Below are 17,116 nucleotides of genomic sequence, written 5' to 3' on the forward strand. Positions count from 1 at the left end.
TCCAAATGAGCAATCTGGAATTTATCATTGTTAACTATGGCTGGAAATCAGTCTTCCCCTTGATTTCCCTGATTCTTTCAATGACTTGGTCATTTTCCCATTTACTTAGTCTTATTTTCTTAAATTTATCTTTGACTTCTCCGTTTCTCTTGTCCCTTATTGTCAACTACTTGTCAGGTTTAATTGGTTCTGCCATCACATTATTTTTCACCCCCTGCTGTTTGGTTTCATCTCCACTGCTTTGTTCAGTTTGTCATCATGTTATTAGACTATTTTAATAGACCCATAACCTTCTTTCATGTTTATTTCACATTGATTCACTTCCTTTTCTCCATTCTACTGTATTCAGTCAGATGAGTGTTACTAAAGTAAGGATTTGGTCATTCACTTTTTGGGAAAGTACAAATAGTTATTAAGATATGCCATAATTTGTTTCCAATTCATCATTCTCCATCAATCTAGTACGGTTCACCCAAAGGTACCAGACTGTCCTCCAAATTTTCCTTTCCCAAATGTGGCTTGGTCCTCTTTCTTTGCTCATGCCATTCCCATTGTTTTGAATGGATTATCTCCTATAACTTGCTATTAGAATTCTCCCCATCCTTCACGGCCTAGGTTCAAATACTGCCTCTTTCATAGGGCTTTCCTAGGTTTACCCAGTTACTTTTGTTGTCTCAACTTCGACATCCTGCTTTGTATCAAGTTATTTGTATTTATATTCATCTTTGCATCTCCCATAATGTCTGACACACTGGAGTCACTCAGTTAAGTGAGTTTTGCATGAGTGGTTGTTGAGATTGGGATGAAGTATTTTAGTAAAGAGAATTGATGGAATACAATGTTGATTCATCATAATTGGATTTTTCTTTCCTTTGAAAAATTTTAAGGTAGAAGAAAATGTAACTTTGAAAAGAGACTTACTGTTGGTTATAGTCTAAAAGAATGAAATCGGCATGCTTGGAACTTAAGCCTCCTCTTGCTGGCAGCATTATGCATTTAGAATCAAGAAACTTCTTAATCAAAGGATTATCTGAGGTCTAACTCATAAAACATGATGTCTGCCAGCAGTTTAAAAATGAGCTGTTTTTATGGAGTTGCACATGGTCTTTCTCCACACCCTTCCCTGAAGCTAATTTTTAAGAGGTGAGACTTAGAGAAGTTTGGTCATGCAATAAAATCAAAGGTGAAGAAAGACTAATGTGCTTTTCCTAAAGTAAATGCAGTATGAAAGGTTTAGCATGTTGCCTTGCATTTTCATTAGTTTTCTGTTTGGCAATATAGTTGTTGCATTGTTCAAGGAATGTATTACAGTGAAACTTGAGAGTACTTTTTCACCTTTTCAGAATACCTTAAAGACTTCTTCCCCTCCCCACAGCAAAGCATTACAAAGACTTAATTTTTTTCACTTTCAAAATACAATCCTTGGTAATTCACTTCTGAGTAAAAAAAACAGTCTTTTTTATATGGGTTTCAAATGCTGCATTGGAAAGGGGGATCAAGGTGGTAGAGTAAGAGGATATGGAGCTCATCTACTCCTAAAAACATGAAAAATACATCCACATGAGGAAAAATTCTCACTGAAAACTAACTGGAATCTGGCAGAAAAACTCCTATACAACCAAGGCTACAAGAAAGATTCCCACATAATTGGGTAGGATGGGAAGAAAAACATCAGGCTGAGATCTCTGCCCTTAGAAGGGAACTAAGAGGAAAAGGGAGATAGCATGGGTGGACACTCACCCTGGGGAGCCACAGACTGGGCATCCCAGTTCTGGGATCCTGTGTAGAGGAGACAGGCCTCCTTGGCTGCTTGGAGAACCAGTGGGACAAATAGAAAGGCTGAAGAAGCCTAGACTCGACTTGTGAGGAGTATGCAGGTACTGGCTTGCCATCAAAACACATATTTAAAAGGAACAGAGCCAGTTGGAGCCTGACCATCAGAGATTCTGCTTCAGAATCTTGAGATTCTCAACTTGAGAGCAGTTCTGAACAATTTGAGAGCAGACTCCACCCCTGACAAGGCGGTGACTGCCACTGAGTAGAGAGGAAATCTAGCCTTAGACCCTGTGCAGCCTCTAGTTCCCCCAACACCAGCCACACTCCCTATCAAGGTGATAGTGGCTAGCATACCCTGAGGAAAAATGTGGCTGGCATCTGCATCAAGTTCAGCCCTCACACCAGAGACAGTGGCATATACAGTCTACAGTGGGATGCTCCCAAATAAAAACATCCCTCAAGACCACAATGGATAACTGTTTCACCTAAATTCATAGAGACAGAGAACATTAAGTAAAATGGTAAGGAAGAGGAACTACTCTCAAAAGAGCAAGAGAAAACCCCTGAAAAAATAAATAATGAAACAGAGATAATCAGTCTACCAGATAAATAATTCAAGAAGTTTGTTATAAAAATGCTAAATGAATTAAGAAAGAGAACTGATCTAAGCACAGATCATTTTAACATGGAACTAGAATCCATAAAGAAGACCCAATAAAAAATAGCTAATTCAACTTCTGAGATAAAACGCACTCTAGAAGCAACGAATAGCAGACTGAATGACACAGAAGAATGCATAAGTGATCCAGAGGATAGAATAATGCAGATCACCCAATAAAGCAACAAACAGAAAGACAAATTAAAAAAAATGAAAGCAACATATGAGAACTTCGGGATAATATAAAACATGCCAATGTTTATATTAAAAGGGTTTCAGAAAGAGGAGAGAGAGAGACAAGGGGATCAAACATGTATTTGAAGAAATTATGACTGAAAACTTTTCGAACCTAAAGAAGGAAACAGATACAGAAAGTACAGAGGGTCTCAAACAAGATGAACCCAAACAGACCCACACCAAGACATATCATAATTAAAATGGTAAAATGTAGTTAAAGGTAAAGAGAGAAGTCTAAAGGCAGCAATAGAAAAACAAAGAGGTGTACACAAGGGAATCCCCATAAGGCTATCAGTTGATTTCTCTGCAGAAACTTTGCAGGCCAGAAGGGAGTGGCATGGTATATTCAAAGTCCTGAAAGGGAAAAACCTGCAATCTAGGGTACTCTACCCAGCAAGATTATCATTTAGAATAGAAGGAGAGGTAAATAATTTCTCAGAGAAGCAAAAACTAAAAGAATAAAGCAATACTAAGCCTACCGTAAAAGAAATGTTGAAAGGTCTTCTCTAAATGGAAAAGAAGTAAGAATCTACAGGAAAGGGAAAATCCCAATGGGAATGGTAAATATACAGTAAGGATTGAAGATCACTTTTAAAAAATTGTAAAAGCAACTATAAATACAATAAACAGTAAAGGGATAAGCATGAAGATATAAAACATGACCTCAAAAACACAAAATGTGTGGGAGAGGAGTAAAAAATGTAGATCTTTTAGAATGTTTGAACTTCAATGATTATCAGTTTAAAGCAAGTAGATACAATTATGGGTCAACATATATGAACCCAGTGGTAACCACAAATCAAAACCCTACAGTAGAGGGTACTGTAAAAGCAAGGAAGAAAGGAATTCAAGCATACTACAAAAGAAAATCATCAAACCACAATGGCAGAAACAAAAAGAAGAGGAAATGAACAAAGAACTACAAAAACAACTGCCAAACAAGGAATAAAATGACATAAGTACATACCTATCAGTAATTACTTTAAATGTCAGTGGACTAAATGCTCCGATGAAAAGACATAAGGTGGCTGACTGGATTAGAAAACAAGAGCCTTCAATATGCTGCCTACAAGAGACTCACTTCGGGGTGAAAGATGTACACAGACCGAAAGTGAGAGGATGGAAAAAGATATTTCATGCAAACAGAAACAACAAGAAAGTGGGGGTAGCAATACTCATATCAGACAAGGTAGACTTTAAGACGAAAGCTATAATGACAGAGAAGGGATAAAGGAATCAATACAAGGGATTATACAATGAAGAAGGGATCAATGCAGGAAGAGGGTATTACACTCGTTAAGATATACACACCCAGTATAGGAACACCTAAATATACAAAGCAAATACTAACAGATGTAAAGGGAGAAACTGACAGTAATACAATAATAGTAGGAGACATTAACACCCCACTGTCCTCAATGGACAGATCATCCAGACAGAAAATCAGTAAGGCAACAGAGGTCTCAAATGACACAGTAGATCACTTTGACTTAATTGATACCTACAGGACACCACATTCCCCCCAAAAATGTAGAATACACATTTTTTTGAAGTGCACATGGAACGTTCTCCAGGATAGATCACATACCAGGTTACAGAACAAGCCTCAACAAATTTAAGAGCATAGGAATTATATCAAGCATAATTTCCAACCACAACAGTATGAAACTAGAAATCAACTACAGGAAAAGAACAAACATGTAGAGACTAAACAATATGCTACTGAAAAACCAATGGGTGAATGATGAAATCAAAAAGGAAATTGGGAAATACCTTGAGACAAATGAAAATGAAAACACAACTTTCCAAAATCTATGGGGTGCAGCAAAAGCAATTCTAAGGGAAGTTTATAGTGATACAGGCCTTTCTTAAGAAACAAGAGAAATCTCAAAAGACAACCTAACCACCTAAAAGATTTAGAAAGAGAACACACAAAGCCCACAGTCAGTAGAAGGAAGGAAATAGTAAAGATTAGAGAGGAAATAAATTAATTAGAGATAAAACAATAGAAAAGATTAATGAAACCAAAAGGTGTTCTTTGAAAAGACAAACAAAATCGATAAACCTTTAGCCAGATTCACTAAGAAGAAAAAAGGATGCAAATGAGAAATGAAAGAGAATAAAAACAAAAATAAACAAATAGGACCTGTTCAAACTTATAAGCTTTTGCACAGCAAAGGAAACCATAAACAAAACGAAAAGGCAACCTACAGAATGGGAGGAAATATTTGCAAATGATGTGACCGACAAGGGCTTAATTTCCAAAATATACAAACAGCTCATACACCTCAACAACAACAACAAAAAACAACCCGATTGAAAAATGAGCAGAAGGCCTAAATAGACATTTCTCCAAAGAAGAAATACACATGGCCAATAGGCACATGAAAAGATGCTAAACATCGCTAATTATTAGAGAAATGCAAATCAGAACTACAATGAGGTACCACCTCACCCTTGTCAGAATGGCCATCATTAAAAAGTCTACAAATAACAAATGCTGGAAAGGGTGTGGAGAAAAGGGAACCCTCCTACACTTTTGGTGGGAATGTAAGTTGGTGCAGCCACTGTGGAAAACAGTATGGAGGTTCCTCAGAAAACTAAAAATAGAATTATCATATGTTCCAGCAATCCCACTCCTGGGCATATATCCAGACAAACCTATAATTCGAAAAGATACATGCACCTCTATGTTCATAGCAGCACTATTCACAATAGCCAAGACATGGAGACAAACTCTCATTGACAGATGAATGGATAAAGAAGATGTGGTACATATATACAATGGAATACTACAGCCATAAAAAAGAACAAAATAATGCCACATTTGCAGCAACTTGGATGCAGCTAGAGTTTATCATACTAAGTGAAGTAAGTCAGAAAGAGAAAGACAAATACCATGTGATATCATTTACATGTGGAACCTAAAATACGACACAAACGAACCTATCTATGAAACAGAAACAGAATCACGGACGTAAACAATAGACTGGTGATTACCAAGGGAGAGAGGGGTGGGAGAGGGATGGGTTGGGAGTTTTGGATTAGCAGATGCAAATTGGTATATATAGAATGGATAAACATTTATGTCCTACTGTGTAGCACAGGGAACTATATTTTATATCCTGTGATAAACCATAATGGAGAAGAATATGAAAAAGAATGTGTATATATGTATAACTGAGTCACTTTGCTGTACAGCAGTAATTAACACAACATTGTAAATCAACAATACTTCAATTAAAAAAATACCAAAAAACAAAACAAACAAATAAAAAAAAAGAAATGAAAGAGGAGAAATAGCATCTGATACCACAGAAATACAGAAAATCATAAGAGAATACCATGAACAGGTATATGCCAACAAATCGGACAACCTAGAAGAAATGGACAAATTTCTAGAAACGTACAGCCTGCCAAGACTGAGTCAAGAAGAAACAGACAACTTGAACAGACTGAACACTAGAAGTGAAGTTGAGTCTATGATTTAAAAAAAAAAAAAAAAAGCTCCCAGCAAACAAAAGTCCTGGACCAGATGGCTTCACAGGGTAATCCTGCCAAACATATAAAGAACTTATACCTATCCTTCTTAAGCTATTCCAAAAAATTGAGGAGGAGGGAACACTCCAAAATTCATTCTGTGAGGCCACCTGATACCAAAACCAGACAAAGACATTATAAAAAATTACAGGCCAGTATCTTTGCTGAATATAGATGCAAAAATCCTCAACAAAGTATAAGCAAACAAAATCCTACAATACATAAAAAGGATCATATACCATGATCAAGTTGGATTTATTCCAGGGTCACAAGGATAGTTCAGCATACACAAATCAATGTGATACACCGCATTAGCAGAAGGAAAGACAAAAGTCACATGATCATCTCAACAGATGCAGAAGAAGCATTTGACAAAATTCAGCATCCATTCATGATGAAAACTCCCATCAAAGTGGGTATAGAGGGAACATATCTCAACATAGTAAAGATAAAACAAACACACAGCCAACCTAATACTCAATAGTGAAAAGCTGAAAGCCTTCCTGCTAAATTCAGAAACAAGGCAAGGATGCTCACTCTCACCACTTCTGTTTAACATGGTATTGGAAGTCCCATCCACAGTAATCAGAAAAGAAAAATAAATAAAAGGTATACAGATTAGTAGGGAAGAGGTAAAACTGTCACTCTTTGCAAATGACATGATACTCTATATAGAGAATACAAAATTCTCTGCTGAGAAACTACTAGAACTAATAAATGAATTCAGGAATGATGCAGGATACAAGATTAATATACAGAAATCTGTTGTGTTCCTATACACTAATAATGAAATATCAGAAAGAGAAAGTAAAAAAGACAATTCTGTTTAAAATCACATCAAAAAAATAAAATTACTAGGAATAAAATTAAGCAAGGAAGTGAAAGAACTTTACTTTGCAAACTGTAAAACTCTGATGAAGGAAATTGAAGATGATTCAAAGAAATGGAAAGATATCCCAGGCTCTTGGATTGGAAGAATTAATATTAAAATGGCCATACTATCCAAAGCAATCTACAGATTTAAATGCAGTCCGTATCAAAGTACCCAGGACATTTTCTGCAGAACTAGAACAAATAATTCTAAAATTTATATGGAACTACCAGAGACCTCAAATTGCCAAGGCAGTCCTGAGACAAAAGAACAAACTGGAGGTATAACCCTCCCAAACTTCAGACTATACTACAAAGCTACAGTAATCAGGGCAGCATGGTATTGGCACAGAAACAGGCACATAGATCAATGGAACAGAATAGAGAGCCCGGAAATAAATCCATGCATCTACAATCAATTAATCTACAACAAAAGAGGCAAGGTATGCAATGGAGAAAAGACAGGTCTCTTCAACAAGTTGTGCTGGGAAAGCTGGACAGCCATATGTAAAGCAATGAAATTGTAACATTCCCTCACACTATATACAAAAATAAACTCAAAATGGTTTAAAGACCTAAATGGAAAATCTTAAACCATAATACTCCTAGAAGAGAACATAGGCAGAACACTCTTTGATATAAAGTGTAACAAAGTTTTCTTGGATCAGTCTCCTGAGGCAAAAGAAATAAGAGCAGAAATAAACAAGTGGGACCTAATTAAACTTAAAAGTTTTGCACAGCAAAAAACGAAAAGAGTACCTATGGTATGGGGAAACATATTTGCAAATGATGTGACCAGCAAGGGGTTAATATCCAAAGTATACAAACAGCTCATACAATTCAATATTGAAAAACAAAACAAAACAAAACCCAAACCAATCAAAAAATGTGCAGAAGAATTGAATAGACATTTTTCAAAGAAGATATGCGGATGGGTAACAGGCACGTGAAAAGGTGCTCATCATTGCTAATTATTAAGAAATGCAAATCAAAACCACAATGAAGTATCACCTCACACCTGTCAGAATGGCTACCATTAAAAAGTCTAGGGCTTCCCTGGTGGCGCAGTGGTTGAGAGTCTGCCTGCCGATGCAGGAGACACGGGTTCGTGCCCTGGTCCGGGAAGATCCCACATGCCGCGGAGCGGCTGGGCCCGTGAGCCATGGCCGCTGAGCCTGCATGTCCGGAGCCTGTGCTCTGCAATGGGAGAGGCCACAGCAGTGAGAGGCCTGCGTACCGCAAAAAAAAAAAGTCTACAAATAACAAGTGTTAGAGAGGATGTGGAGCAAAGGGAACCCTTGTACACCATTGGAGGGAATGTAAATTGGTGCAGCCACTGTGGAAAACAGTTTAGAGATTCCTTAAAAAACTAAAAATAGAACTGCCATATGAGTCAGCAGTTCCACTCCTGGTTATATATCTGGAAGAACGAAAACACTAATTTGAAAGGACATGTGCACCACAATGTTCATAGCAACACTATTTACAACAGCCAAGGTTTGGAAGCAACTCAAGTGCTTGTCAGCAGATTATTGAATTAAGAAGATGTATATAGCACAGGAACTACACTCAACATCTTGTAATAACCTATAATGGAAAATCTGAAAATATATATATGTATATAACTAAATCGCTTAGCTGTACACCTGAAGTTAACACAATATTGTAGGTCAACTATAGTTCAGTTTCAAAAAAAGGATGTCTTGTGTATACACACACATAGAGACACATACACACACACCAAGGAATATTACTCAGCCATAAAAGAAAAATAATGCCATTTGCAGCAATGTGGATGGACCTAGAGAGCATTATGCTTAGACAAATACTGTGTGATATCACTTATATGTGGAATCTAAAAAATAATACAAATGAATATATGCAAAACAGAAACAGACTCACAGATATAGAAAACAAACTTTTGGTTACCAAAGGAAAGAGGGAAGGGAGGAGGGACAAATTTAAGGTATGGAATTAATAGATACAAACTACTATATATAAAATAGATAAGCAACAAGGATATACTGTATAGCACAGGGAACTATATCCAGTATCTTGTAGTAATAGATTATAACAAAAATACTGAATCACTATGCTGTATACCTGAAACTAACAGAATATTATAAATTAATGGTACTTCAGTAAAAAAGCATTTAAAAAGAAAAAAAGTCACATTATTATAACAGGAAAACATGTCCTTTGTTTCTAAAGAGAAAAAAAGTAGGAAAGGATAATATTTACATAAATTTGATAGACCATCTATCTTTACTTCACTGATAATATGAAGCATGACATTTATTATCAGCTTCCAGGTGAAATATCATATTCCTTAAAAGGCAGGAAGTAAAGAACTAGAGGAGTTATTTTAGGGTAGATGGAGTATCAAATTACTTTGGTTAGAATTTAGCCAGGGCAGAAGGTTAGTGTCTGTGTAGAAGTATTTCTCTACTTGGCATAGTTTTCATGGATATGATTTTACTTTTTCCTGAAAAGTGACTGAGTATGATTTATGTATAAAATAAGTTCAGATTTACTTAGTAAATATTCATTGCGCACCTATTATATGCCAGGTACTATGTTAAGGGATAGATATCAAGAAAATAGGAGACTGTACCTGCTTTCTAGAAGTTTACAGTCTGCTACAAAAGAAGTGCTTTTTTTGTAAGTATGATAATAGAGATGCACTTGGTTACCAATATTCCATATGCACTTAAAAACTAGATAGTTGTGGGGCTTCCCTGGTGGCGCAGTGGTTAAGAATCCGCCTGCCAATTCAGGGGACACGGGTTCAAGCCCTGGTCCGGGAAGATCCCACATGCCGCGGAGCAACTACGCCCGTGCGCCACAACTACTGAGCCTGCGCTCTAGAGCCCACAAGCCACAACTACTGAAGCCCGCGTGCCACAACTACTGAAGCCCAGCTGCCTAGAGCCCGTGCTCCACAGCAAGAGAAGCCATCGCAATGAGAAGCCTGCGCACCGCAACGAAGAGTAGCCCCCGCTCGCCGCGACTAGAGAAAGCCCGCGCGCAGCAACGAAGACCCAATGCAGCCAAAAATAAATAAATAAATTTATTTTTTTAAAAAACAAAAAACTAGATAGTTGTGGAAAAAAATGTTCATATGGGGCTTCCCTGGTGGCACAGTGGTTGAGAGCCCGCCTGTCAATGCAGGGGACACGGGTTCGTGCCCCAGTCCGGGAGGATCCCACATGCCGCAGAGCGGCTGGTCCCCTGAACCATGGCTGCTGAGCCTGCGTGTCTGGAGCCTGTGCTCCACAACGGGAGAGGCCACAGCAGTGAGAGGCCCATGTACCGCCCAAAAAAAAAATTCAGAGATAAACACACTTGTATGGTGATTATAATTAATACTCTTTATACCAGAGAATAAGGGAATTAGCAAAATAAGCCAACAAACAAACCATGGGCTATATGTGTTTGTAAGAACCAGAAAAAGTTAAAATGATGGAAAGTTGTTTTTTTTTTAATTAGTGAAATTCAAAAATGATTATTTTGGAATTAGGAGTCCACCTTTTCTCTCTCCCTTCTTTAATAACATATAGGGCCTGTTATCATATCATTTTAGTTAGATGTTGCCATTGTTTCTCTCTTTGTTTCTCTATTATCCTTCCCTTTCAAGATTTTAAGTTCTTTGAGAGCAAAGACTCCTAGTTGTTTTGTATTCCTCATAACACCTGCAGGTTACAGTGTTAAATAACGAGCAGACAGATGCTCAATACAAATTTGCTAAAGCAAAGTGGATTTTTTTTTTTTTGTCAAAAAGGACATTTCAAAAATATGATAGTCAGTATTGGTGATGTCAGTGTTAAGGGTGGAGTTTATCCTGTGTGGTGGGTTAAAATAGCTTCTGGTCTACAATAAGTAGAACATTTCAGTAATTTGAATTCTACAGATTCTGAATTGGCTATGTATGTATGTTTTCTTTTTGTATTGGTAGTCTAGTAATTCTTAGATATTCAAGTATATCAGAGTCTCAGATTAGTAGATGGACTTAGAATAATAATATTGATAAATGGACAGTATAGTGGTGTTGAGGAGAGGAAAAAGATGAATATGATGCTTACATAGCTCTTTCCCTTTTTCCTCTTTCTTCTTTGTTCCTTATCTTCTCCTTTTAATGTAGAATTAAAGGGGAAAGTTATCATGCTGAACAGTTTTGAATTGGAGAATACAGGTTTGCAGTATTCTGAGGCAACCCTAATAAATTCTTTCAGTGCTTAGCAGTCTGTTAGGACCCTAAGCATATTTGCTAAAGTTAACTGTGTGTAGTTGTATTTTTTTTCTCTCTGATCGCCTCCCTTTCTGAGCTTCCGTTCATCTCTAGACTCCTATACTTTTGTGATTTTCGTTAATTCATTAGCAATTAAAAAAAATTTCCTTTTATGCCAGAACATATACCAGGTCCTGAGATAAGTTTGTACACAAGATAGAGCCCCTGAACCTTTCAGGGGAGTATTTAATCTAATGAGAGGATAGAAACAAATACAAATCAGTTGTGAGTGACAAAGATACTCTGAGAGTAAATAGAGGGTGCAGTGGGAGTCTAGAAGGGGGCACCTAACACCGTCTTGATATTTAGGGAAAGTTTTATAAGAGGAGATGATTTGTTTCTTGAGGGCGTCATGCTGTCTCTCATCTTCTAAAGTTACCTATCACAAGAAGCTCTGTAAAATTTCCTTACTTCCTTCCCCATCTCAAAGTAATTTGCTGGTCTATTAAACCAAAACAAAATTCACACAAAGACGTCATAAATGAGAATTGATCCTTCTGAGGAGCATTTACATTAATGATAGGAGTTCGTTAACACAAATGTATTTTTTTTTTTTTTTTTTTTTTTTTTTGTGGTACACGGGCCTCTCACTGCTGTGGCCTCTTCCGTTAAGGAGCACAGGCTCCGGACGCTCAGGCCCAGCGGGCATGGCTCACGGGCCCAGCTGCTCCGCGGCACGTGGGATCTTCCTGGTCCAGGGCACGAACCCGTGTCCCCTGCATCGGCAGGCGGATTCTCAACCCCTGCGCCACCAGGGAAGCCCCCACAAATGTATTTTTAATTGATGGCATGGGTAAATGAGTAATATATTTCTGAGCAGGAAAATCCAAGCACAACCCACCCCTAGTCATAATAAAATAATACCTAACATTTATGAACCCTTAGTATTTGTCAGGCATTAAGCTAAATACTTTAGGTACATTATATTCAAGTGAAATACATAAACATAGCAAACTCTTAACCCCCACTACTCCTCTCCCTCATTGTGTACAAGTACCCGATTCACTACAGGGACCTGGAAGAAAGTCTGCTTAAGAAGCCCAGTGGCTTAGCACAGGAAACATCAATATTAGAATCCTTCAGTTCACTCATTTTCAGCCCTTTGGAAGTGAGATGAGATAACTGGGAGGGATGATTATAGCACGAAAAATATATATATTCAGTGCTGCAGTTGTCTTGACTTTTAAAAATTCAAAGTATGTAATTTATTTTGAAATTTCAAATGACTGTAAAGAAAGGCATCAAATGTTTATGTTTCTGAAAGTGGGTGTTCATTTTAAAAGATTCCTGTAAAACATTATTCTCTGATACTTATATTTATTGTATTATGTACTAGAAATTTATAAAGAATGTCTTTTTCCTTGATTTTATGTATTTATACCCATTCTATTTAGAGTTTTTCCTAATTAGTTGAAGGAAGCAACATTAAACAAAAGAAAAGTGGTTAAATTCTGATGGGTTATCTTTCCTCTGACCCCATTGCAGTTTCCTATTTTGTAGGAGTGGTGACACTGTGAATTCAAATACTGTTTAGTACTTAGTAGTCTCTAGAATTGAGGTCTCACTCATTTTTTAAATGTTGAAAATTAACTTTTTTGAGATCTAATTTACATAAAATAAGATACACTCATTTTAAGTGTACAGTTCACTGAGTCTTGACAGATGAATACTCATGTAACCATTACCTTAATTAATGTATAGAACATTTCCATCAACCCAAAAAGTTCCTTCATGTCTCTTTGCAGTCATTCTTACCTCTCCACCCCATCCTGCCCCTAGGCAACCACTAATCTGCTTTTCCTTACTAGTTTACTTTTTGCCTGTTCTACACTGGAATCATGTAGTATGTACTCTCTTTTGTATCTGCCTTCTTTTGCTTAACATGATGTTTTTGTGATTCATCCATGTTTGTTGCCTGTGTGAGTAGTTCCCTTTTTTTCTTGCTAAGTAGTATTTTATTGTAATGGCTGTACCACAGTTTGTTTATCCATTTGTCTGTTGATGGACAATTGAGTTGTTTCTAGTTTTTGTCTCTTATGAGCAAAACTGCTGTGAACATTTGTTTACCAGTCTTTATGTGGACATGAGTTTTCATTTATCTTAGGAGTGAAGTTGCTGGGTCATATGTAAATATATACTTGCCTTTATAAGAAATTTCCACCATTTTACATTCCCACCAGCAACGTATGAGAGTTCTAGTTGTTCCACATCCTTGTTAGCACTTGGTATTTATCAGTCTTTTAATTGTTAGCCATTCCAGTTAGTGTGTAGTGGTATCTCATTATGGTTTTAATTTGCATTTTCCTGAAGACTGCAAATGTTGAGCACCTTTGCATGTGCTTATTGGCCATTGGTGTATCTTTCTTTGTTCAAATCTTTTGTCCCTTTAAAATGTGTCTTCCATTATTGGGTTGTAGAGTTGTTTTTTTAAATATATGTCTGGATACAAGTGCTTTATCAGATAATTTGTAATGTGAATATTTTCTCCCAGTCTGTGCTTGCCTTTTCATTTTCTTATCAGTGTCTTTAGGAAAGCAGCTATTTAAAATTTTGAGTCCCATTTACCAGTTTTTTCTTTTATGGATGCATTTTGCATCCTAAAAGATCTCTGCCTATCCTAAGGTCTTGAAGCTTTTCTCCTATGTTTTCTTATGAAAAGTTTTGGCTTTTATGTTCAGGTCCATAATTTGCTGTAAATTAATTTTTGTGTAGGGTTATAAATTAAGGTTCAAGTTTGTGTTTTCTATTCTGGGATCCAGTTATTCTAGTTTTTCATCTGTAGTAGGCTCATACTTGTGTCATTTCATTAACAACAAGAAATATGCATATATATTCATCAACGTGCAATCTTTAGCGTTTCCTTTGTTTTGTACATCAGACTTATTTAAAAGATCATGGCTCTTTGTATAAAAATCTTAATTTTGAAGTAGTTTTTGTTTTCTAATCATTATACTTGTGTTAGTTTACATGTTTTGCATACTGATTTTTGGTAAAACACTTAGATTCTGAAAAGCTGGAAGTATATATTAAATCTTTGGCTAACAAAGAGTTCAGGATCTTCTGATCTTGATCTACGATAAAACAGCCCTGGGCACTAATCAGGGTTCTGTTTTGGGACGTCCCTATTCCTTTGGTTGTGGTCTTCTTTTTCTCACCTTGCCTTGACAATTTTTGTTTGCTATTTAACTAGAAGGAAAACAAATTCTCTGTAGGAATCAGGTAAGTATATGAAAGAAATCAAAGAGTTGATTGAACTCACAGGTTCTTTCTTTATCTTTCCTACTTTTTTTTCTCTTTTCTTTTTATTTTTTCTATGAGCCAAAGTTTTTCTTCCCTTGGACTTTTCCTTTTCTTTCCTTTGGACTTTTCCTTTTCTTTCTCCCTTTCAGGAGAAGAGCTGCAGGTGCTCTGTAAGCACTTCCTTCTTTTTTATAGTCTGTTTTTCTGAGTATATTTTATTGAGAGTAAGGTTGGACTTCTCTAGAGTTTACCATGGGATGCTTCTAGCCTAATGTCCCAAAATATTTGATTATCTTGGGTTTAAACACCAGTTAGAGCACCAAAAACACAGGGAGGTGGGGGAGGATTTTATATTACAAATTAATTGCATAGATGTGAATGGGCATTCTGTCTGTCTCCTCTCTAATACTTCATATTTTCCAGTTTGCCTTAGCTGTTTTTAATCTTGGAGCAATTCTGCTGTACCTCCCCTGTGAGAAACCAGTATATACGATTCTTTGTGATATTCTTGTGTTTGTTTTGCTTATGGGGTTAGTGCTCTTATTTTTTATATGGGTTTCATGTGCTACCTTGTGTTTCTCCAGACAGACTACAGTTCATTACTAATATGTAATTATTGTCTTTTTCTCTGTTTTCTCTTTCCTTCTCTCTTTACCCTTTGGTTCTTGTGCAGGTCTTGTTCAGCGTTGTGTGATCATCCAGAAGGATGACAATGGATTTGGGCTGACGGTCAGTGGAGACAATCCAGTGTTCGTACAGTCTGTCAAAGAAGGCAAGGCATTTTTAAAAACAGTCTTGTCACTTGGGAGCAGAGTAAGAATAGAATAGTTTAAAAATGTCTATTGCTTAGAATAAAATAATCACATACATTACAGGTCATATGGCCTTATTGTGCTAGAGTTGTCTCTAGTGTTACGGTTATAGGCATGAATTTACCCCAGTTGATTTTCTTTTGTACTTTATGGAAAGAAAACAGTTCTATATTGTTTTAGAAATCATATGACTCCTTAGTCATGATACTTTACTCATCATCACTTATAGAAGTTTGTGGAATTTTATTTCTTAATGGCACCAGAGATATTTGGGTAGAGACAGATTAAAGAAGGGGCTGTAGACTCAAAAATATCCATCCTTTTCTCCCAAATGACAATAATATCTTGAACTACTATTACCATGTATTGAATACTTCCTTTATCTTGGTTGCTGTAATTTGAGGTAGGTATTTTTTATCTCTATATTACAGGTGATATCGAGGCTTAGAGTAAAAAAAAACATAAAATCTGTCCATGGTCATCCAACCAACTAGTGAGTGGCAGAGGCAGGATTTGGACCTAAGTCTGCCTGACTTTACAATCCATGTATTTAACCATTCTGTTACACTGCCTCTTTTCAAGAAGATTATCAGTGAAGGTAAATGAATTGCATTTTAAGAATTAATTTCTCTTACAGATGGAGCAGCCATGCGGGCTGGCGTACAGACAGGTGATCGAATCATCAAGGTAAGGAAAAGACTATTATGGAATTTATGATACAATTAAAAAACAGCATATATTAGCCATATTTTGATTTTTTTAACTTGGATTTTCATTAAAAGCTACAGATTATATATGATGGATTTATTGACTATAAAAACTTATTTCATTCATTCTAAAATTAGCGTTACCCTTTACTGAAAAGCATAATAAAAGGCTTGAATAAATGGAGTCATAACTCGCTGTTGTAAAGATCATATTTCTCCAAGTTAATCTCTTAGCAAGCAATTCCCTCAAAATTTATTAATAAATTTGGGGAGGTGTGCCATTCCTTGTCAAGCTTCCAAATGATTATTTGTTCTAAGTGAACTTTGCAAAGGTATTATTATGTGTATGGATAAGTGTGAGGTGAGATGGTGCAGATTAATTTGAAGCAAGTGACTCTATTATACCTATGGACCTATCTGTGGAACACAATAGAGAGTCCAGAAACAGCCCTTAAGTTCTGATCAGTAGGGAAAGAATGGATTAGTCACTAATTACTCTTAAGACAACTAACTAATGTGATTACTTAAAATCAAATTACTATACAGGAAAAGACACCATGAACATATTTACAAAGAACTATCTGGAAATAAATATTTGAAATATATTACAGAATATGATAGCCTTAATTGTAAAGAGCACTTTCAAATTACTAACAAAAGTATAAATAGTCTGACAGAAAAAAGGGCAAAGAATTTTATAAGGCAATCCTCCAAAGTAATTGAAATAATATATCAATGAGGATATGTCCAACCTCACTGATAAGAAAGAAGTAGAAATTAAATGATAGGTGAAAATATATTTGGTTGTCAGAAATGTTAAAGATTAATGATACACATTTGGCATAGTTTGGGTGTGGTAAAATGTCTACTCTCATAAACTTGTTGTGAATATAAATTAGGTAAAATCTGTTTGGATGGAAATTTGTGACTGTGTATCAAAAGTTACATATTTTAAAAAAGTATATAACCTTTGACCACAATTTTGCTT

At 36.3% G+C, this 17,116-nt stretch overlaps 1 protein-coding gene across 2 annotated transcripts in view; it reads left to right on the forward strand.

Annotated features, from left to right (window-relative positions):
* The window catches only part of ARHGEF12 (Rho guanine nucleotide exchange factor 12), a 144,713-nt gene that overhangs the window by 69,987 nt on the left and 57,610 nt on the right, over positions 1–17,116 (forward strand). For both annotated transcript variants that reach the window (XM_079930030.1, XM_079930031.1), the window contains 2 exons: positions 15,283–15,381; positions 16,059–16,108. In XM_079930030.1, the coding sequence (XP_079786156.1) occupies positions 15,283–15,381; positions 16,059–16,108 (149 nt within the window). The remainder of the gene's footprint in view (positions 1–15,282; positions 15,382–16,058; positions 16,109–17,116) is intronic.

This window comes from Stenella coeruleoalba, assembly GCF_951394435.1.
Source record: "Stenella coeruleoalba genome assembly, chromosome: 8".
Classification (NCBI taxonomy): Eukaryota; Metazoa; Chordata; class Mammalia; order Artiodactyla; family Delphinidae; genus Stenella; species Stenella coeruleoalba.